The 24,690-nt window shown below is 37.6% G+C and overlaps 1 protein-coding gene across 5 annotated transcripts in view; it reads left to right on the top strand.

Moving 5' to 3' along the window:
* L3MBTL3 (L3MBTL histone methyl-lysine binding protein 3) overlaps nt 1-24,021 on the top strand; it is a 120,045-nt gene extending 96,024 nt beyond the window's left edge. For all 5 annotated transcript variants that reach the window (XM_068550768.1, XM_068550766.1, XM_068550767.1 and 2 more), the window contains 4 exons: nt 6,416-6,495; nt 17,418-17,587; nt 18,174-18,236; nt 23,620-24,021. In XM_068550768.1, coding sequence (XP_068406869.1) covers nt 6,416-6,495; nt 17,418-17,587; nt 18,174-18,236; nt 23,620-23,763 — 457 coding nt within the window. In that variant the 3' untranslated portion in view covers nt 23,764-24,021. The remainder of the gene's footprint in view (nt 1-6,415; nt 6,496-17,417; nt 17,588-18,173; nt 18,237-23,619) is intronic.
* The last annotated feature ends 669 nt before the right edge of the window (nt 24,022-24,690 follow it).

Here is a 24,690-nt window from a genome sequence, read left to right as displayed (position 1 = left end):
AAGCTGCATCCCAGTTCATTTTTAACAAGCATCCCCAGGTGATTGGATGCAAGTGATCTATAAACCAGGCCTTGAGAATCATTACTGAATATAAAGACCCTTCTCTGGAGTAATAGTTCACAATGTGTTACCAAATAGAGAACATCAGCATCTATCCCACATAGTCTTATTCTCATGAAATATATTCTACAGATGCTTGTAATTGTGTTTCTAAATTAGGTGCTATCGCTATTAAAAACCACATAATGTTTTAAGGTTCCATGTTGTTTACGCCTGCTTAGGGATAACCACAGAAGTACAATAAAGCATTTTAAAAATACCTGCTAATGCTTGTATTACCTTGCAAGGCAAATGCCCATTACTAACCTATATCCAATGAAAAAATTCAATTCAGTTCTTTATAGGCCATTAAAACAGCTTTTTAAGTTGTAGGTCTAGTGTTTCTACTCTCAGAATTACATGGAGCAGTTACAGGAATTGCAGCTTCAATCTAATTTATATATTTAGGATGAATCAGATTTGCCCATCTGTACCCATGAGAAGGGCCCTGTGAAACAGATGGGAATACAGGCTAACATAAAATATGGAACTATAAGCATGTATACATCTCTTTATTTGCAAAACTGTAAAATCTAGTAGAATAAAATTAATTTAGAGCCAGAAGTTCTAAAAGATTACAAAAGTTTATTAGGAATCTTCAGAAACTTTGTTTTGCTTCCTAAGGTTTTCTGGTCCTGAGGGCTTGATGTTGACTACTCAGAAAGCTCCTTTAATGACTGGGTCATTCCCTGCCTATTGTAAAGCCTCTTCCCCCCTTCTGTTGATGGGCTGCCAGATACAGATTAGGAGCTGTGGAAATTTTCAAATATTCCAGTTCTTGGGAATCTGAGTCAAATCTGTGTCGTTGTTTGTGTGCACCAGGGAGAAGCTGGGTTTGGGTTTAAACACTCGCAGTCCTGATGCCAACTGCTGTGACACAAGGCAACCATTCAGAGCGTAAGGAAGAGATGACCGTGTTACTGCTGATGCCTGGGAAGTTGTTAGAACAATATTGTAACAGAGTCTGATTTTTCTCTCCTTGAATAGCACTTATTCTTGACTCAGGAGACTCTTTTATAAATAGTAGAAAAGCAACGATATCTGTTCTTTTTCATATGACAGCAGCATGAAAGCAATGCAGTCCTGCTCTTCTTATGCTACATGATCTTTACTTCCCAGATCTCACCTTACTGGTTAGGGCTTTTCATTTTATAAGAGAATTGATTAATTAATTGATGAATGCATTTTACTGGGGAGTTTCCTTGGCATCTTGATAACATCCACTATTATTTACTTACTCATTATATTCCTTTTTTCACTAACATATGTTCCTTATGCTAAATTTTAATTTAATAGCCTTATTAATCAAAATGTTTTATTCGTAGTCATTAGATAAATAGTAAACTATGCTTATCTCTCCTGGGCTGTGTTTATGAAAACTCTATTAAAACTATTGTTCATGTATAGCCTCAAAAGGGATTTGGTTATAAAAACTCTTTATTCGAATGTTAACTGTAGACATGGAAGTTTTAATTGCACTGGTTGTATTTGCCATCTTTTCTGAATCCCTTTGAAGATGGTGACCTCCTTGTCCTAAAGCCATTAAGCACAGTTTGTAGGGGGCATTTTGGAGACAATTCAGGTTCTCTTTTACAGTTCCTCTAACATACAACCTTGAGATTCCCATTCTCTGATTTTTTACCTGTGAGTGACCTCAGCCCAGAATTTTTTTTTTCAAAATGCTGGGGACATGCAAAGAGACATCCTTTTAACATTCAAAATAGGAAACCCTACATTTTTTACAGCTCTCAGTACATTCACTGTGTCCCCACTTGTTCCTGGGGAATACAGGTCCTCTGCAGCTCTGACAAAGCCCCTATGAGACTAGAATAAGCTCTTCTGGAAAGAGAAGGATGGGGTGGTTTTAAGGTACGAGCCAAGCCAAACTCATGCTGGAGTTAGAGAGCTGGCTGAAATCCCTGAATTGAAGCAAAATAGTTGTTTCATATTGTTTCAATATTACTTTTAACGAACTGATGACTGATTGAAACATAATGGGCTAGGGATTGTTTTTAAATGAAAAATAAAATTGAAGAAACAGCTGTTGGCATTCAAATGCTATCCTGTTACTATGTATTTACTCTTCTAATGTTTGTTTCACTAATATTTACCACAAATCTCATTTGAGTAAGATGGTAAGACATCTTAAAGCATGACACATAATTACAGAGAAAAAGAGAATGCTGACTCAAAAAGAAAACATTTTTCCATTTGAGTGTATTCCACTGTCTTAATTAAAAGCCTAAAGAATATTCTTGAGTAAGATTTTAGTTATGATCATATTTCAATTCAGGCTAAAGAAATGCTGAAATAAATTGGTTGTTGAAAATTCTAAAATCCCAAGAGAAATTGCTGTGTTCCAGACACTCTTCTAGGTGCTTTTAGCTAGGTTAGATCATTTAACCCTCATAATGCCTATGTGGGGTAGGCGCTATTATTACATCCACATTCAGCAAACAGACCTCTCTTGGTTACAGGTTACACAGCTAGTAAGTAGCTAGGCAGTCTGACTGTAGGCTGGCTCATAACCGTTACTCTAAAGGCTGTTTTAAAACTTGAGGAAAAACAGGTTACTTAAAATAGGTGTCAGTAGATAATTTTATCCTAAAATATAAGTAATTCTTAAATAGTAATAGCTGCCATTTATCATGCTCCTACTTATGTGTCTGGCTGTATGCTAAGCACTTCCTATATATTGTTTTATTCAGTCCTCAAAAAGTCTGTGAGGTAAAGGATTTATCATCCTTGTTTTACAGAAGATGCAGCTGAAGATTAGGGAAGTTCAGTAACTTGCTGAAGGTCATATAGAACTTGTAAGTAGCAGAGCTGAAATTCGAACCAGGACTATTCACTTTCAAAGACCATCAAGACCACTGCTGGGCTGCTTTCTCCATGTTACGATTCAGCTTGTATTCCCTTCCTAAACAAAATTGTTTGTAATGAAAAATGTTGATCAAGAGGAGAAGATAAAGGAGTTTTAAAGTAGAGGAAAATTGTCATATTAAAATACAACAAAAATATTTTTGGTTGTCATTAAAAAAAAAATCTGTCAACAAGCATATCTTGCACTTGCACTCTGTTCCAGAGTGTGTTATAATATTATCACAGAGTTTTGACATTGTGATATAAACATGTTTTGTTTATAATTGGAAGACTGTGCAGCTAGAATAACTTTTTGCTTGGGAAGTCGATACCCTAGATAAAGCATTTCATTTTTGCATAGAGAAAGAAATTAATCACAGTACCTATTCAGTGAGAATTAGCAGTGAAATTTCTAACCTTATAGGTGAGAGAAATATTGGTTGCCCAGTTGAGAAAGTGATTTTTATTTTAAATAAAATATAAAACAAGTAAGAATATTAGTGAGTCAGATTCCTCATTCCTGACCTTATCAATAAAAGACAGTTTGAAAATAAGATTATGACACTAGAAGGCAAGTTCCCTTTAACTGCATGTAACAAGGATATTTACTGTATTCTGGAAAAACACAAGGGTAAAAAAACAAATAATAATTAAATCTAATTATAGATTTTGGTGTCAGTAAGATCTGGTGCTATACTTGCCCTGAAAATTTGAGATTAACCTCTTTAAGTTTCAGTGGGTTATAACAACAGAACCTTCTTCCAGTGATTGTTATGAAATGTTGGACATGTAAAGAACTTGGCCAATCTTTGGTGCATAATATGTTCTTAAGTATGTTAAGTTTTCTTATTATTACTTCTTATTAATACTGCTTCCACATTTCTGGATGTGCTTGGTCAGGATTCTGTTTCCTTCAGGGGTTCTGTTCATCCATCTGTTTCGTAATACCCCTTCTAACAGACTATTCATATTGACCCCACCCCAGCTAAAGGAAGCATCAGAACCCAAAGGGGCTTAGTCACTTTTAATTTTAAGGAGTTAGCAAAATCAATTTATTAATTGGAAATACAACATTCAATGAACATTTCTTGTGGAGTCCTGCATTGGAATTGTTTTTCGGTGAAGATAAATATCCATATGTATATATTCCCAAGTTTATATGGGTTAAATTTAATGAAGTATCATGAGTTAAAGTAAGGAAAGTAAGAACTGAACACGCTTCTATAATGAAGGAGCATGAATATACAAGCAGAAAGCTTCTTTTTTGCTTCTCTTCAGCGATGGATTATGGCACATTTAGGATGAAGAAACTTTTGGGGTCAAACATCTTATTTTCCTTTTCTATCTCTGTTCCCTCCTAGAAAATGATCCTTTTCCTACATTTCATAAAATAAGTCATTGGCATTGTATTTGGGCATAAGAATACAGAAGAACTTTCCTCATACTTAGGTCTCACAGCTTTAGTTTAATAAAGTTTACTTTAAAGGAAAATATAATATGCATTATTGAAACCACAAACATGTAACTGTTAATTATCAGTGGACAATTTCAACCATGAAAACTGAAATATACAGAAAATTCTAAGATATAATTTTAGCCTTTGGGCTCAGTTTGGTTTTTTGTTTGTTTGTTTGGGTTTTTGTTTTTTGTTTTTTGTTTTTTTTTTAACCATTCATTAAAGCTTTTAGGCAATCTACAGTAATTAATTGGGAATTTATTTTCTTTGACTCCGAGAAATGCCAGTTTTAAGTGATGTCACTCTAATGCGTGATTGTTTCTAATAACTATTAACATAGCCATCCACAAACCACTTATTTCAGCGGCCACAGTACATACTGGGGCAGATTTGTGGGCTCAAAGATGATTATTTCCAGTTTAATATGAAACAAGTTCAGGAGATCACATAAGCTAATTTTTAGCATAATAAGCTGATTTTAACATGTTGTAATTACCAGGTCTAGCTTCAACACTGTTTACAGAGAAGGCAGTTTTCTACTGTCACTTCAGCTAGTGTCCTTTCTCCAGTTATCAGCGGTTTTCTTATTTGTTTTCACTATACCTCCATCTCCCCACTTTCTATGGAGTAAGAGCCTCCATAGTCATTAACTGATTTCTCTCGGGAAAAAAATGTTTTATTGCGTAATAATGGTGATTCTTCCCATTCTCAAATAAGCAAGTATTCTTCAGCAGTTGCGATAAGTTGTTTTTAGTATGAAGTAAGCCAGGGAGCTCAGATTCCAGTGAAATTTCATGTGTCCCTGGAAATGATCTTTCTAAGAACTAGTGAACATTTCACTTATCTCATGCTTACTGTGTTGGCAGCATTGTGTTAAATTATTATTGTTACAAAAAGGGAGTAAATTAGTGCCTTGGTAATTAAGACTATAGAACTCCTTTATATTTTGCTGGGATGTTTGGTTTCAAAGGTATTATCCCTTTTCTTAACACCAAACAGAAGTGTGGTCTGAGTCTTCAAGAAACTAAGGACATATTTGTAAAGGTAACAGCATTTGAAACAACAGAACATCATAAGTACAGAGTATTATAGAGTATTCTAAAGGATTTATTTTGAATCCTGAGAACAGAATACATTAGGTTAAAATTTTTAAATCCCTGAAGTTTAGTTTTAAAGAAAACATAAGTAGCCTGTGCCTGGTTTCCTTTAAAGCCATTTTTGTCGCTGACTTCCGGGTAAAGCTCTGAATTAGGATTGGAATGGGTCCATTCCATTTTAGAGCGTTCTTGGCATGGTAGGATTAACATTAGTTCATTCCTGGTCAGAGAGAGGTGGAATCAGTTCAGCCTATGAATTTGACCTGATTAAGCCAGGAAAAGCTTCCTAGAATTGAGTTTGATTCTCCTGGGCAATCTCAGCCTCAATCTCAAATTCTGGAGCTGAGTAGTATATAGTGACTTGATTAAATGGTATGGACTTTAAAACCATTTTCTTACTTAAAATTGTAGTCTTACCATACAGGACAAGTAAAATTCCTCATGAATACATGTCCCAATTTGAAGTTGAGCTATTCAGTAGCCACATTTTCCAGAATAGTTAACCTTAATACCATTCTTAGCTTTAACATCTTTCTGAACAGTAAATGAAAATTGATAATGAGGAAAATGAACATTTATAGGTGTTTTTAGTATTAATTGCTTCTTAGTAAAACCGAAAATCCTTTCTAACATTTTAATGGTATCATTTGTTTTTAAATTAAAAAAAAAAAAAAAAAAACACTTGCTGAGGTGCGGTGTTGAGCCAGTCCTTTTTTTTTCTTTTGTACTTAAATTTTTGTTTTATTTTTTTATATACAGCAGGTTCTTATTATCTGTTTTATACATGTTAGTGTATACATGTCAATCCCAATCTCCCAGTTCATCCCACACTACCACCTACCCCCGCTTTCCCATTTTAAACGTTTCTATTACAAAATATTAAAACACCTATTTTTCTCAGAGACCAGCATGCTGATGATGTCAAAGAAGACTTTGAAGAGAGAACAGAGAGTGAAATGAGGACATCACATGAAGCCACAGGTACCCATAATAATCTCTTATTATTGATGGGTATTACTATTAATACTCAACAATCAAAACTTAACTGGAATGTAGCAGTCCCTTTTATATTAAAGATAAACTTCGTTTGGTTGGTTCTGTTACCACAGGCAATAAAAGTTTATTGTTCAGGATAAATCTGGTGTATACTTCATAATGATATGGATTCATCTGTGACCTGTATTTACAGTCTCTTTCACATATCTGTACAATATTGTATATAAAGTTTGGATAAGGCATTCTATTTGGTCCTTGTCGTAAATTTTTTTGATATTGTTGATGTCATTTGCTTCATACGTTTCAGACTCATCTCAGGATGTGTTGAAATTCAAATAGAACTAATATGGTCTTAATCTAATACCACAAAATGAAAAGGAAATTGCTTGAACAAAAGTTTTAAGTTGTATTGGAGAAAGTAATTTGTCTTACATCTTTGCTGAATAGACATTACAGTGGTTTAACTGAACAATGAAGTCGTAATGACTGTTACAGTACAGATGGTATTTATACTTTACGCATAGTGTTATAATTATTATTTATTTTTTATAAGAAAATGTTGTCCCCCTTATGATTTTAATGATTGTCCCTGGGACTTTGCTTGTCATGTGCTTTATTTGGTTTAGACTATTTATAAGATTGTCGAATGGCACCTAAGGACTGTTTGCGTATAATGACCTATTCCATAAGTGACGCTTTGATTTCCATATCTGATTGTCATAAAGCAGTAACTTATGATTAATTTAAAAGTTATATTCTCTGCTGTCCTCAGCATGTTTTATGGTGTTTCATCTTTCACCACATACAAACCCTTCAGATGGCCAGGATTTGCATCCCTGATCTACCACCTGCTAGCTGTGTAATCTTGGACATTTCATGGAATACCTTTCAGTGCTTGTTTCCTTATCTGTCCAGAAGGTTGATGATGGTAACTCCCTCCCACAGTTGTTATGGGGATTGAGTACAGTAACATTTGTAACTTGCTTAGAACAGTGCCTGGCACATAATAAGTGCTATAAGGTTTCTGGTCATTTAGAAAGGAAGAAAAACATTTAATTTACGAAGCTTTTGTCATCCGGGTATATCGGGTTCTTAATCAAAGGCTTCAGCCTTTCTTTGTGAATGGTGGTTAGGAGCACGGCCTTCATTCTCTTCTCAGCTCCACCAGTACTAGCTGTGTGGCTGGCTTTGGGAAAAGTATTTAACTCTCTGTTCCTCAGTTTCTTAATAGTACCCACATCACTGGATTATTATGAGGAATAAATGCATCAGTGGCCAAAGTATTAGCTGCTAGTGGTAGTAGAAGTAATAGCAGGAGTAGTAGTAGTATTGTGAAATGAGTGTCTATTGCATGGAATTATCTGATCATTGCAAGGTTTAGATAGATTCATAATAAAATCTTCTGGGCTCTGAACTTTTTGAGGGAGTAATAATTTGACAGCCTTTTCAGTTTCTTCCTAATTGGTGATGTAATTCACTTTTCATTTTATTTGCTGAGCTGATTCTGATAATTTTTTTCTGAAAATAGTCTAATTAATGGAGAATTTCAGGTTTATTAACATGATATGCGTGGTGTTCTCTCTTCTTCTGTGGTAGTTTTATGTCTTTTCAAACTTTGTATATTTTTATCCTATTTCTTTTTATTTGAATTGCCTGAGTTTTACAGTTCTTTCCAAAGAAACATTGCTAGGATTCATATATAACTCTTTATTATTTTTGTCACCCATAAAACCTACAGTTCAATATGCATATTTTACTTACTGTCTTATTTTTCATTAGTGAAAGGGAGCCTCATAAAAACAAGCTGCTTTGAGAATTTTTGCACATATGTTCCTGAGTGAGATTCGCATATTAACATCTCATCCGGTTTTAGCCTCCTAAAATGAGTTTGGTGACGTCCCTTCATTTCCAAATTTTTGAAACATTTTATGTAAAACTTTCATAAAATTAATTTTTACTGTAGTGAAATCATGTTATGATTGTCAGCTTTTATTTAACTGCTTTCTTAGCTTTAGATTTCCTTCCTTTCTTTTTTTTTTTGAAAATTTTTTCCAGATTCATGTTGTATGGAAAAGATTTGAATTTCACTTCCTGACCTTACCATTTAAGAGTTTATTGGTTGTCTTTCCCTGGACCCCATGATCCTTCAGTCCAAAATGAGACCTTATGGTGTCTGAGGGCTCCTGTATCTTGGTGATGTTGGTGATATCTCAGATCCTAGTCAGTGGGTGGATGTGTTTAGTTTTTTCTGTCCTCCTGCCTCTCAGGTCTCAATAGAGCCATGACCTAGTGTCTCAGATTGGGCTCTCTGGAAACAGACGTTGGGAGTGTTGTGTGCAGAAGGTTTTTGGTGGGTGCTCTTGGGAACGATGCCAATGAGAGAGTGAGAGAAGCAACAGTGGGCAGAATGAGCTGTGATGCAGTTACAGCAGAAGCCTCAGTCGATCCCATAAAGGAGCTCCAGATGACCCTTCCGAGTTATCCCGAATTTAGGCATGAGGACCAGGCCTTTGTATTGACCAGTCCTTGGATGTTGGCTGAGAGGGGCCGTGTCCTTGGACAAGGAGCCTCCCTTTGGCTTAGGGCAGCTCCTGGAGAGGGAGGTAACTCTGAGGCATCAGCAGTCAGCAGGTAGGAGAATGAACCTCTGGGTTCCGAAGGGGGAGCCCACCACAGTGTGCACTACACCTAGCTAGTCATTTGGTCTCTGACTTTCCTTTAAGAAAAATCAAACAGAACTGAAAAAAACTGAACAACAAACCAAAACATCCTTTCACATGTGTGGGGTTAGGCCCAATTCAATCCAATCTTTTGGTTTTAGACAATGAATCTGGCTCCTAAATTCAGTCTTCTTTCATTATTTTGCCTGAGATGTCATGCGCTTTATTTACTTTTTTTTTTAGATCCAGGATTTTTTTTTTAATCCAGAAAAATTCCTTCAGTTATTATTTCTATTATTACTTTTGTTCTTTTCTCTTTTTTGATTGGTAGTGCCTTTTACTCTTGGGTTAGATCCAAAGGATGATACTCAAAATATTTAACAACTGGTTTGACAGCCAACATTGCACAGGACAGTTAAAGCAAACACCAGCCTTAGTGCTGGAGCAGAGTTTGGAAGCTCCCTGCTGGACTTGGTTGCAGCATCTTAGGGAAGTCCCGCAAGGGCCTGACTGCTGAGGGTGGAGGGGACTATTACCAGCCATTACGGAAGTAGTTTAATATTTCAACAGCTTACGCATTTTTTGATATTCTAGACATATTTCTCAAGTTGAAATGTCTTACTCTAGCTCTGTCAAGTCTACTAGTTACTGCCTTTAACATGAATTTTAATAGTGGTTTTTATTTTCCTTTAATTTCCTGCACTGGCTTGTTTTTTTCTTTTCATAGCCTGTTTTGTTTTGTAGAGGTCATGTTCCCTTGTGCCTTACTAAAATCATGAAACCCTTCTGTCAATAAATCAATGCTCCTCTCCCAATGTTTTGTAGAACTTATCAGAGGCCCCTGGTGATTGTTTTTTATTTTATCATTTTTGAGTGCAGAGAAGTTTCCCCAGGTTTTTTGTGAAGAACACTTACCCCTCCATGCTCCCATTTGGGTGCCAGTAGAATTCCTCTTTCACACGTGAGCCTGAGGGTCAGGTAGATATGCTGAGCCTCGTAGGTGCTCACCAGTGTTCATTCACAATGTCATTCACCGGTGGTGGAAGCAGCCCTTCCCAGATCTGACTTGGCTGGGGGGTGGCATAGGGGATAGGAGAGAAACCTTCTTGCAGTTTGTGCACTATTTAGTATAGAGGAGTCTGAAAAGAAGCCACCCTGTATTCCTTATAGCTAGTAGGATTTAAGATTCAGTAAGCCCATGAGAACTATTTTGTTTGGAGTCTTAGAGCAAATTGATTTTTAAAAACACTTCCCCCTAAAACAACATCTTCCTACCTTGTTTCTTCAGTTAGTTCAACTTAATTCCATACAATATGTGTAATTATGAGGCTTTTTGATTTTTTGATGATTGCCACTGTGCTACCGAATTTGACCTTTGGGGACCTTTACTGAATACAATGCATCACTTTTTTCTGCTTTTTCTCTTTGTTGGCTTCTGTCTCCTTTGCCTGAAAGATAAACTAGTTCATTTCCTCCATTGTAGGAAGGCCCATTAATAAAGGATCCTATAAATAGACCTTCAAATTTAAACTCCTGTATTCCTGGGAAACGTGTAATTTTCTTTTCCCTTCTGCAAACATTCTCTCTCACGGGTGCTGATACGCAGAAAGAGTTGAATTTTATTTTGTAATGTACTAGATTCTCACTTGAAAAATCAGGCTTGCTTTTTGCTTCCATAGCAATTGGTTTTTATTTTGGTTGTTAACCTTGAAATGATCCTCAAATATTTTTCACGCCTGAGTTTAGGATCTTGGAGCTAATTTTATCCACATTCCTTGATGCTGTGATCCATTTATTTTACCCAATCATTGTTATTGTTCATCCTTTTTATATTTAGTCACCAGTTAGTAACTCCATTAAAAAAAACTTGGTTGACAGATGTATCCCATTTCTTCTGGCTTTTTTTCCTTTCACATTAAGAGCATTTTTTTATAGACTCATGGAATATTAGCTTAAAAGGGTCATTGACTCCTTTTCATTTTTGCCTTTTTATATTCAGTATACTCTCAGTGGCATGCCTTCCTCTCAAGATAGGAATAAGTTGTCCCATTTGCTGAGTCTTTACTATATGTCAGACACTGGAATAAGCATTTTTTTAAATATCATGTTATCCTTACAATGATCCTGTTGCATTGATTTAGCCAAAATTTAGAGCTAGTTAGTGGCAGAACAGGGACTTGAATCCATGTGTATCAGACTCTTAAACTCACCCCCTTGACCATGACCCTATACTTTGTTATTAGGAGACAGAAGATCCAGGGCCACTTTCTGATGCTTCCCCTATCTCACAGGGTGGCTTTGGGCTTTGCCCTATCTCACAGTGTGTTTTCCTCATCTTTGGGATAGCTACCTCCTAGCATTGTTTTGAAACTAAAATGAAACAAGGCAGCTGGAGATTCTGGTCTCACTTCTGTCACTGGCTTCAAGGGATAGGAATGAGTCAGGACAAATGGTAAGTCATGCTGTGGCTTGTTGATTTAGCATTGTTTAGCCTTGGAAATAGGAAGCAGAGTGGGATCTGAGTCCGAAAGCAGCAGGGAGCAGCATGAAGAGTACTTTTCCTTTTCTCTGGATCTTGTCCTCCCTGTGGTTCTACTGTGGCTCTACAGTGGTTCTACTGGGCACTAATGGGAACAGTCCTATAGGAAGCAGGTTCTCATGCTGCATGGTAGTGAAGACATCTCTTTCTACTGGGAGATTTCATGTTTGGTTTAGATGGTGGTCTCTATTCTGAAGATTTATTGTCTTGATTCTGCATGAAACATTGGAGGATATATTTCTTCGGGATCACCTTTATCAGACCTGCCTTCTTACAAGGGTTAATCTTCTACTTCACTTTTTACTACCCTAAGCCAAATCAAGGATTTTAATACCTATATTCTCAACCAGAACTGAGAGACATTTGTATTTGCAAACTTCTGCTTTGGATAACTACATTATTATCTATTAAACATCATTTCAAGAAAATCTGCAAGAATATGCTATATTGATGTAGCCCTCCACATTGCGTTGTAAGTGCTGAATAAGTAATTGCTGAGTGAGTGATTTCCATATTATAAACAATAAATGTAAATGGTAGAGGCAGGGCTTTACTATCCATCCATTAAGTATCAACATAAGAAAAATATTCCTCATTTGATAATTGGCTAGAGAGATGAAATAGCAGTAAAACCAAAAATCCACAAAGGTATTTCTCTTAACACTACTCCCATCTAATATTTTCTTGCTTCTGATATTAAGGGAGCCCAGCAATTGATGTTTTAATAATATATTTCCAAAAATGCATTAAATTGCTTTCCAAGTCACCAAAGTGAGGCTTTCATTTTTTTGTTATTATTTTTGAGTAACAATAAGTAGCTTATTCAATATCAGCTTCTGGTTTTATATAACTTATTGTTAAAATAACATATTTATTATAGAATAATTAGAAAATACAGGGAATCAAATAGCAGAAAATCAAAATTATCTAATTTTCTTTTTTTAAAAAATTATTTATTTATTTATTTATTTATTTATTTATTTATTGGGCTGCGAGGGCTTCCTCTAGCTGCGGCAAGCGGGGGCCACTCTTCATCGCGGTGCGCGGGCTTCTCACTATCACGGCCTCTCTTGTTGCGGAGCACAGGCTCCAGACGTGCAGGCTCAGTAGTTGTGGCTCACGGGCCCAGTTGCTCCGCGGCATGTGGGATCTTCCCAGACCAGGGCTCGAACCCAAGTCCCCTGCATTAGCAGGCAGATTCTCAACCACTGCGCCACCAGGGAAGCCCTGTAATTTTATTTTCTAACACCATTTTCTGAATTTTGGGGAGTTTTTTTGGGATTTTTTAATATCTGAAATATTGTACTAACTACTTTGTAACCTGCAGTTTTTTAACTACATAATATGACAATCATTTTTACACAAATATTTATACTAATCACAAAATAATATTAAATATTCCCTCTGTGAATCGATGATCAATGCAGCATCATTTAATGGACCAATCTCTAGTGGATATCTAAGCTAGTTATTTCCTGTCTCTCACTATTATAAACGCTCTTGCAGTAAACCTTGGTAGTGATTAGGATTAGGGGCGTGTGTGTGTGTGTGTGTGTGTGTGTGTGACATAAAACACATACAAGTGGTTTATATCAGGTAAAAGCAGTTTAGTTCTCTCTCACATGGAGGAGGTTCAAAGGTAGCTGCTCCAGGATTTAATGGTACTCGACAGTATCAGGAAGTCAGGTTTCATGTATCTTGTTGCTCTCCTTTGCAGAGTGTCTGTTCCCAAGGTCTTCTCTTGGTCAAGGGTGGTTCTGGGGGGCTAGTTATTCAGTTACTGTTCTCCCCAGGAGGAAGGAGAGTCAGGGTGTGGGAGTACTGAGAAAAAGTTTGACCATATACCTTGGGTAAATTTTCTTCTCGGGAAACTTCAAAAAATACCGAGAACTCCTTAAAAAGTATTATTTTTCATGCAGGTAGATCATTTGAGAGGAGGGTGGTGAGAAATCTGACCCTCATAAAATGCTATTGGCAGAAATGTCTTCCAGAATAAAAAAGCTTTGTTTTCTAAAGCACATTATACACATTCAAACCTACTCTTCCCTACTCTTTGCACTGAGCCAGCTACTTGAGCCAGAGTCTATGTGCGTTTATTTTAGTCTATATCACATGTTAAAATAAAAACCTGGAGTCACGTTTCTGTGCATTTCAAGGGATCAAATACATATCCACTCAAATGAAGTTGTTTTCTTTATCCTTTTTGGATTGGGAGCGTGTACCTAATATCTTCTGAGGAGATGGCATATTCTGTGGTTGGTAAATGCTACAGTTGCCCCATTCGTCAGAAAATAACACTGGGCATCAGTCAACATGAAAGAATCAGCAAAAGGAAGGGCGGTCTTAAGGTGAAGGATGCAAAACTGGTATTAGGATTGGAGTGGTGTATGAGTCTAGGCCTATGTATAACGTCAGCTTCGAAGACATGCAAACGCTACCAGAAATATAGGAGCTTTAGGGTTTTTAGTCATCTTTAGAATGGCTCAGTTATTCTTCTAAGGAATAATGATGTAGGAGCATTAGAAATGAACTGTGAATAATACAACTTTAGCAGAAATAGAATGAACATAGAATGGCGCTTCAGTGAAGGAGGAAACAGTGCCAAGTGTCGACAGAACATAAATAGTTATAGAAGAAAGTGTATGGCTTTGGAAAAAACTAACACTCTGTGGCAGGCAATCCGAATACAAGTTACAAAGTAGACTGTGTTGTTTTACTCTAGTGTGGAACTAGAACTCTTACCATTTCATGTAAGTCCATCTCCTGAAGGATTTACAAATAATGTGTTGCAAATAATTGCTGAACTCTTGGGACTGTCTGAAATTAAGGAGTGTTTTTAAGTTACCCCATGTTTATGCAAAACAAAAGTTTCTTGAACTCTGGGTAATTTTAAAAGAATAAAAACAAACTGGTACAGGTTTATATATTTGGCTTATAATAGATTTTCAGTAAAATAGGATGAAGACCTAAAACCTTAAAACCAATTATATGAGATTTGGTGGATGAAATGTGGAAAGAGGGACCATGAAGGGTTTTTTAAAAATATTTGAAGAATTGAAATGTTTCATGGGGAGCAGACACAGCTTTCTATATGAGCTCACTCAGGTACAGCAAGGACCAGTGGGTGTTAGCTCCAGTAAGATAGATTTTTTTTTCTTTTAATTCAGTATAGCGACTTTTCTAACATTCAGAGCAATTCAAATTTAGATTAGGCTAGTTTAAGAGAAGAGTTATTAAAGATGCACAATAAAACAGTAGGAAATAGTTTTTAAAAAACTATACCACTTATAATAGCAACAGAAAACATCATACACGTAAAAATAAATTTAACAAAAGATGTGCAAGACCTCTACATGAAAATGACAAAACATTGAAGAGGGGTATTTTAAGATCCAAAGAAATGGAGAGAGATACCTTGTTCTTGGATTGAAAGGCTTGATATTGTGAAGATGTTATCTCTCACCAAATTGGTGTATATTCAGTGGTTATCCCAATGTAAATCCTAGCATTTTTTTTAGCAAGCAGATCCTAAAATTGGAAATGCAAAGGGGTAAGGATAGTCAAGGAGTCTGGAAGAAGACCTAGATCACAGATATCAGTACACTCATAAAATGAGAGTAATTAAAGTCTGTGGGTCGATGTGAAGAGACCAGTGGAACAGAAGAGAATATTTGAAAACACATTTAGATTTATTTTTAAGCTGGCACTGCAGTACAGCAGGGAAAGGATGGTTGGTCTTTTTCATTAAATCATGGTTGGGCAATTAGAAATCCATGTGGGAAAAAAACATGAATATTGATCTTTACCTCATACCATACACAGAAATAAATTTCATATGGATTGTGATCTCAACGTGAAAGGTAAAACATAAAGTGTTCAGAGGAAAACAGAGGAGGCTATCTTCAGGACCTTGGGGTAAGCAAAGATTTCTCGGAGATTTCTTCAAAAGTACTAGCCCTAAAAGAAAAAATTAATAAATTTTACTACAATTAAGAACTTCTGTTTATCAAAAGACCTTTTTAGGAGAGCAAAAAGAAGACACAGAGTGGGAGGAGATATAAGTAATACATATTTTCAAGAAAGGATTCTTACCCAGAGTATATATATATATATATAGATAACTTCTACAAATCAGTAAGAAAAAGGCAAGATGACCTGATGGAAAAATAGGCATAAAATAGATAAGTACTTCACAAAAGAGGTTCTCTGTATGACCGATGAACATAGAAAAAGATTGTCAACTTTCTCGTCAGGCGAATGCAATTGTAACCACAATATGATACCATGACACCCGCACCAAAAGGGTTACAGTGAGAAAGATAGACAGTACCACATGTTGATAAGAATATGTATGGAGCATTTGGAACACTCTTATACTGTTAGTAGGTGTGTACTATACAGCTGTTTTGGAAAACTGGTGGAATTTGCTGAGGCTTAATGTACACAAATGTTATAACCACAAAGTCCCACTCTTCAGTATGTATGCAACAGAAAGGCATACATATATTCAAGAAAAGATATGTACAAGAGCGTTCATAGCAACACTGTCGGTCTTAGCCAAAACTTAAAAACAGCTCAGATGTCCATCAGCTCCAAATTACTTGTGAAATATTCATAACAATGAAAAACCACACAGCAAAGAGCAGGTGAGCTACAACTACATACAGCAATGTGGATGAATCACACAGAGCCTGTTGAGAGAAAGAAGCCAGATACCAAGTTTTCATCAAACTTACAGTTCAGAACCAGGGCAAAAGAAGCGATGGTGTTCCAAGTCAGGGAAGTGGTTTCCTTGCTGGGTGGGGTGTGATTGGAGGGGGTTCTAGGTGTGCTGCCACCTTCAGTTCCTAGCCGAGCTGGTGGGCAGAGGGGAGAGTAAGTGTGGCGAGGTGCCTTCTTCTGATGGGCTTTGAGTAAGTAGTTTTCAGAAAAGATTTCTGTTCTAAAGGATCCGATCTTACGGAGATAATGATGGACAAACTAAGTCAAGAGTCCCAAGGACAAAAAAAAACATTTGCTAGAAGACGGCTGTTTTAGAAGAGCAGCAGTAAACTAGGTTTGGATTCAGAGGAACTAGCAGATAAATAGAATATTCTGTAGTTTTAACTTTGATCTTCACAAATGAAGAATGACAAAAGCGTTTGCCTTTATGCTATTTTATTTTTATTGCAATAATTTCATATCCCCTTTCAAAAAAAATAAGTTGGCTATTTAAAAAGTCGATGTGATTAGTAAATAGAAATTGGAAGAACAAAACAGGGCTGAAGTAAAACGAAAGAACAGGTATGGTAACTACAGGGTAAACACAGTGGCTGGACTTGAGCATGCAACTTGGCTCTTACTTTTAGGGCATCCAAAGCCAAAAGGGAACCAAATATAATTCCCTAGGGTGAGAGTTATTTTCCTTGTCACTAAAGCTCGGGGGTAGCTTTCTTATCTGAAGCATTAAAGAGGGAACGTTGAATGATGTAATGATGCATGTCTTCAGTGATGGGTGATGTGGCAAACGTGTCAGTTGAATTTTAGGTTGTTTCTTATGGTGACTTTCAGTAAAGATGAACGAGAGTGTAATTATTCAGTGAATGTAATGTTGAACCAATGCTTTGCCTTGTTTCCATGCTACTCATTGTTTGGGGGTGACACGTGGCATTGGGGGCTTTTTTGGCTGCTTTTCAGAGAGTGACTTCCTGATTGTTTCTGTCAACCAGGTGCCCGGGAAGAACCCAGCTTACAGCAGGCACAGCGGCGGTCAGCGGTCTTTCTGTCCTTTAAGTCCCCGATTCCATGTCTGCCCTTGCGCTGGGAGCAGCAGAGCAAACTTCTCCCAACTGTAGCCGGCATCCCTGCCAGTAAAGTTTCCAAATGGAGCACAGATGAGGTATATTTTATCTTCTTGGTCTGCCAGGGGCCAGACGTAGTAGTACTGGCTTAAGGAGAGGGCAACATGAATGCATGTGGGGTTTAGTCTTTTTTTTTCTGAAAGAGAAGAAATTATTCTGAGAGAAACAATGAAAGTATAGGTTAAATATTTTGAACCTGTAGCATTTAGATTCCGGCTTCTTTTTTTTTAAAGATTTATTTTTTGATGTGGACCATTTTTTTTTTTAATAAATTTATTTATTTTTTTATTTATGGCTGCGTTGGGTCTTCGTTGCTGTTCACAGGCTTTCTCCAGTTGTGGTGAATGGGGGCCACTCTTCACTGCACTGCGCGGGCCCCTCATTGCGGTGGCTTCTCTTGCTGCGGAGCACAGGCTCTAGGCACACGGGCCTCAGCAGCCGTGGCACAGAGGCTCAGCAGTTGTGGCACACAGGCCCAGTCGCTCCGCGGCACGTGGGATCCTCCCGGACCAGGGCTCGAACCCATGTCCCCCGCGCTGGCAGGCGGACTCTTAACCACTGTGCCACCAGGAAAGTCCCCCGGCTTCTTTTTTTAAACTGGAATTTTGATCATATTTTTAACAGGTGTCAGAATTCATACAGAGCCTACCTGGATGTGAAGAACATGGAAAGGTATTTAAAGAGGAAGTAAGTATTCCACTAAATTGCAGTATGTTACTTAAGGGGGGGACAAAGCACTGAAAGGCAGTGAATGGTGAAATGTTCTAAATTGGCAGAGGAAGGAAGAGATGGGTTATGTTGAAACTGACAAAGTGATATCGAGTTGTCTAACAAGCAGCATTAATCAGTTGTATAAAAATGTGTTTGTATAAAATTAGATGCAAAGGAAATTGTTTGTGCCATTTTATTGATGCCCCACAGCAGTAGCACTAAGCTCATTATTTAACAAAACAAACACAAAACTTAAAAACATGCATTTATATAGTATATAGCACAGAAAGAAACCAACGCAAGAAAGAAGCAACATTTCATTTTTAATAAAGTAAAATTAGTTCCTGTTATTTTATTTTCAAACATCATTTTAACAGCAAGATTAACTTCATTTGATGCTGATAATTAATATTACCATCATTGCTAAAACAATCCCTTAGACCTTATACATTTCTCAGTGATGTTTATACTAACCGATATTCATTACATTTATTACCGTCTGCTGCTGGAAGATGATTTTATTAGTTGTGTTCATCTGCCTGTCCGAAACTTCAATATAAGGGATGATTAATAATGATACCGCCTCTAGTGAGCGTTAGGACAAAAAGGAATTCTACTTCTAACCACACTAGAAGCAGGAGACTCTTTTCACTAGAGACCTTTAAAAATAAGCCACTTGCCTGTCATCTCCTCCAAGCAGAACAGTCAGTTATCACCCTGATCTCAGAAGGTACAATGAGGACTGAGTCATCTCAGAAGCCTTTGTCCAGCATCTGCTGTCTGCAGCTATAAGATACCTTGTTTGCTCCTATGCTTAGCCTCCACTGTTCAAATAGCACACTTTCAGTTAAGAACACTGCAGGAGTGTCGGCACAGCCAAGAATTGAGCCACCGGTCGCCAATGTCATTATACTATTAGATATCTTTTATGCTTTATGTGGATGCCTGTTAAAATGCACAAGGATCTGATTGTCATCAGCCTTTTTCTGATTTATGATCTTACTTTCAGAAATGTTCTGTCTTCTTTCTAGTTGAAGGTCAAATTAAAGAATTTGCAGTTATTCAGATTTTGAGTTTCTTAAGGCCCAGGTCCTAAGTGTCTTTGTAGGTTACTCTCAGTCGATTTTCGATCCCTGAGCAGACTTAGATTCCTGCAGGGAGCTGTTGCTCTTTCCTTGAAAGAGCCATGTAGTAACATTACCTTTGAAAACGATGAAACAATTTTAAAAATAAATTTCTAGCACATCTGTTTTATAAATTCTACTTTTGGTTCTGTTGATATCTAGCCAATCCATATAGATTTGCTCTGTTATTTAGGTTAAGTAAGATTCAAATTCAAATGATATGTTATTTCTTTGAATAACTTTTTTCTTCATATTATCTTTGGAGACATTCCCCAGGCACCTAATATCCTCAAAGGCAGAGCCTTCTTTTGAAGAAGGAGGCAGTGAATGTTTTCTGTCCACATGTATTATTCATATGTTCATTCCGCTATTCATTCACCCTGTGAAATCTTGTTAATTTCCTACCATGTGTATGATACTCCATGTAGTGCTCTAGTAAGAGGGTTAATTCAGAGATAATAGGACATGATCCTTGCTCTCACATGTCTCACCAGGTCAGCAGGTGTGGGTTTTGAGTCCTAGACGAAAACGAGAAAACAAATCTAGCTAAAGTCTTGTAAGTCATCTCTAAGAGGCAAAGTGCAGGTGTGGGCTATTATCTGAAACCATCCTGGATGACTCCTTCTCTTACACACTCCGCATTTAATCTGTTGAAAACCTTATTGGCTGTACTTTAAAAGCATATAAGTGTTCCAGCTCCCTCTCCCCCCTCCACCGCTACCTCTGGTCGGAGCCACCATCCTCTCCCACCTGGATTAAAGCAATAACCTCCTAGCCGAGCTCCCCGCTTCTATTTCTGCTTCTCTATAATCTTTTTTTTAAATAGTATTTTATTTATTTATTTATTTTATTTTTGGCTGCATTGGGTCTTCGTTGCTGCACGCGGGCTTTCTCTGGTTGTGGTGAGCGGGGGCGACTCTTCGTTGTGGTGCGTGGGCTTATCATTGCAGTGCTTCTCTTGTTGTGGAGCCTGGGCTCTAGGCATGTGGGCTTCAGTAGTTGTGACTCACAGGCTCTAGAGCACAGGCTCAGTAGTTGTGGCTCTTGGGCTCTAGAGTGCAGGCTCAGTAGTTGTGGCCCTTGGGCTCTAGAGCGCAGTCTCAGTAGTTGTGGTGCACGGGCTTAGTTGCTCCACGGCATGTGAGATCTTCCCAGACCAGGGCTCAAACCCGTGTCCCCTGCATTAGCACTGCACCACCGGGGAAGTCCCTGCTCCTCTATAATTTATTTCCAGCATAGCTGGGCTGATTCTGCTACATGATCAAGTCAAATCACGTCACTCCTCTGTTCAGGTCTTTCCGGTAGTTAAATCAGAGTAAAAGCCAAGAGCCTCACAAGGGTGACAGTCTGACACCCCATCACCTCTCTCACCGCCTGACCTCTTGGTCCACTCTGTCCCCTGCTTACACTGTTCCACACACAGACCTCCTTGCCATTCCTCAAATTATCCAGGTACACTCTGGCTCTCCCCTCTGCCTGGGATGCTCTTCCTCTAGGTGTTCACATGGCTTACTCCACTTCTCAATATCCTATCCTAACTACCCTCCTTCAATCTGCCACCTGCCACCACACATCCATCCTGGCCTACTGTCCACTCATCTCCCCAACTCGCAGTTTTTTCATACCACTAATCACCTTTTAGAATTAGTTACTAATTAATTTGCTTCTTACGGTTTTTCTTATAGTCTGTCTCCTACTACTAAAATGTAAACTCTGCAAGGAGTTTTTGTTTGTTTGCTTAGTTTTGTTTTTATCTGTTTTAGTCTGCACTATATGCCCAGGCCCAAGAATAATATGTAGACTATAATGGGTATTTAATAAGTTTCTGTTGAATGAATAGACTCATACCTTTACACTCTGAGAAAGACATTCAAAGAGCATGTCGCTGTGATTTGCAGAGTTACAACACTGGAAGAGAACCACGAGTGCACAGTGGAAAGAGCAATGAAATGGAAGGCAAGAACCCCAAGTTCCAAATCCTCCTTCAGAGTTTTGGGCCTTTAGCAAGATACTTAATCTCTGGAGCTATACCAGTTTATATGCATTACAAAAGCATAAACCAAAAATAAACCCAGCAATCCATTGCAGTAATTACTGTTTTCAGAAAGTACTTTCTTAAATTATTTGCTTCTTTCCAGTTGAGGCTTATCCTTATGGCTACACATCAGAGCAGCTTGTATGTAATATACTAAAGTTTGGCTGTAGCCTCAAGATGATTTTTTTCTTCCCAGGGTAGCTTTAAAAATAATAATCTACCAAAACTTATCCTTCTCATCCCACTCCTAGCTTTCAGACTCCAGCCTCGTAGTTCTCTGAACGTTCCTTTTCATCAGTCATCTGTCACTTTAAACTCGTACTTAGTCCCAGAAGAAGACTCAGTAGGGCCCAAGGTTATAATAAACCATTCACTCTTTGTAGTGAGCTCCCTGGGAACCCGGTACGTTGACATTTTAGTTAATGTCTTAGACGACTTCTGTCAGACCCTTCATTCTACCAAGGTCTGTCTGGGTTGAGTGAAGTGTTAGTAGATCTGCCTCTCTGCTTGGACTTGTTTATCAGAGACCTGTCACAGCACAAGCAAATGAGACCAAAGCAAACGTTTCCAAAGAACAATAGAACGTTTCTCATAGCTGCCACTTAACTTGTCTTACACTTAGAAATTAACATTGCAATGTCTTTCACTTCTAGTTTATGACAGCAGGGTGTTTCCTTGCTGAAAATTAGCAAACTTTTTCCACATAATTGTTACTTAAAGTTGTATAAGATGACTCTCCTTCTTACTGATTAAGCATATAAGCAATTTAGATTTACAGGTTTTTATTTTTAGAGGAAAGGGGAAAATTTCAAGAAACGGCAACTTAATTACATTAGGCTTTATTTAGTGAACTGCTGACAGAATTTAGAGCAGTATTTGTTTGCTAGGGCTGCTGTAACAAAATACCATAAACCAGTAGCTTGAACAGCAGAAATTTAATGTCTTCCAATTCTGGAGGCTAGAAATCTGAACACAAGAAATGATGGTGTTGGCAAGCAGCTTCCTTCAAGGGCTGTGAGGAAAGGAGCTGCTCCAGGCCTCTTCTCTTGGCTTGCAGATGGTGTTCTCTTGTTGTCTTCGCATCGTCTTCTCTCTATGTGTGTCTGTGTCACAATTTCCCCTTTTTATAAGAACACCAGTCATCTTGGATTAGGGACCCACCCTACTCTAGTATGACCTCATCTTAACTAATTACATCTGCAGTGACCCTGTTTCCAAATAAGGTCACATTCTAAGATTGTTGGAGGTTAGTACTCCAACATAGGAATTTGGGAGGAACACAATTCAGCCCATAATAGTACACTGCTGTCAAGGTTTCTAATGTCCTCTGAGGCAGAGAGCAAAAGTGTATTTTACTTTTTGTACAAAATGAGAAGACAAAGAGAAGTGAATTAATTTTTTTAAGATGGTGGACTCCCCAAGAGCTGAAAATTATACAATAAGAAGACTACTCCTTTGCTCTACCCACTGAACCAGACATCATCTTCACAGAGTTATATCTTTGAACCTCACAGTATCCTATTATGTAAAAGTGTAGACTTTTAGTCTTAGAAGGGACCCAGAGAGAGGTAGGATGCTTCTTACGGTTACCCAAGTAGTAGAAGAACCAGCCTAGAGTGTACAACTCTTCCCACCAGGCTTACATTCCTTCAGCTATACTGGTGGTTGCCTTTGTTGGTTGTTAGTAACTCCTTTTCTTCTGTATTTGAAGGATAACTGTGGCTACTCTAAAAATGAATGTTATCACTGATTTTCTTTTCTTCATGGTGGAAGGCATGTAGCTGATGTGTTTGCCTGAATTCCTTTGCTTATCCGCAAGTATTTATGTACTTATTCTCATCTCTCATTTTAAAACCTGCCCTGATAAGAACTGGGTCTGAGGCACCCTAGATTTTCCCAAATTATTCTTGACTCAGCGCCTACGTCAGAATAATCACAGAAAGATATGCGCACCTTCCACTTTCCTATGAGCTGATTCTTCAGATGAATGAATTTGACTTTGTTCCCAGTCCACATTTGGGGGTGTTGTTGTAGATAAGAAAGGTCCACTTACGAGGAACTGTTGTTTGTACACATGAACTGCCCATCTGTGCCATTTTAGTGTTACTGTGTAGAAGACAGCTGATAATTGAACCTTGAATATGTCCCATAATCCTACATCCGATTAACACAATCTTTTATCTTTTTCCTCCCATTTTAGCAAATTGATGGAGAAGCATTTCTGCTTATGACCCAAACAGACATTGTGAAAATTATGAGCATTAAGTTGGGCCCTGCTCTCAAAATTTTCAATTCTATCCTGATGTTCAAAGCCGCAGAGAAGAACTCTCACAATGAACTTTGAAGATGGTGAATTTTGAACACCATCAGCTTTCTGCTTTAAAGCTCATGTTTTACTCAAAGCACAAAGACAGTTGTAACTCCTAAGTGAGAAGTCTCCAAAACTCTAAAGAGCAATGCTGTCAGATTATTTATATTCCTTAAGAGACAATATATATGAATTCTTACGAAAGTGCTTGAGCTTTTAACCAGGTACTGTCTAACAACAGTCATCTTTCGGTTCTGTTCACTGAGCTAAGTTTATCTTTGTAAATCTTTTTGAGGCTGGGGGGTGGGAGGGAAGGGGGACTTCATTAATTATTTATGGAAAAAGCGGGGGTGGGGGGGAGGGCAGAGTAAGAACTTTTGGCATTTTGTAAACATTGTTGAATTCTCTTTCATGTACACTGTTTCTTTTTCAATACTTTCAGGAACCTTTTTATATAATCAAACTTCAACTTAAACCAAATTCTTCAAAACCTGGCTAACTTTAGCCAGTGGGACTGTTACCTGTATTGTTAATTCTGTGCCATATTTTGAATTGCAACATTATGCTAAGTATAACTTTGCAAGTCATGATACTGCCTAACTGCTTGTCATAATTTGTTGGGGCTGAATAGTTGTAAAAATTACCTTTCTTTAAATCAGTGTTTTTACTTTTGCACGCAATTATGAAATGTTAAACAAATTAATTTTCACCAGCATCTTGACTTAATTACCAAAAACGTGTATATAAATAATGGAATTGAAAAATAAAATATATAAACATAAATAAATTAGGTGATGTATTTGAATGACATCAGTCTCATACATCGTGGTGCCCTGTGTGTTTACAGGACTCCAGTGATATCAAAGGAATATGCAGTTATATTGGGGGGCTGTTTGTATGATCTTAAACTATTTATGAGATTATCTTGAGCTTCTAATTGTCATTGAAATAACTGTGGTGCTC

This window comes from Eschrichtius robustus, chromosome 9 (genome assembly GCF_028021215.1).
Source record: "Eschrichtius robustus isolate mEscRob2 chromosome 9, mEscRob2.pri, whole genome shotgun sequence".
In the NCBI taxonomy this organism is placed as follows: domain Eukaryota; kingdom Metazoa; phylum Chordata; class Mammalia; order Artiodactyla; family Eschrichtiidae; genus Eschrichtius; species Eschrichtius robustus.
Note: the sequence above shows the minus strand (reverse complement) of the source record. Positions and strands in the feature narration are given on the sequence as shown.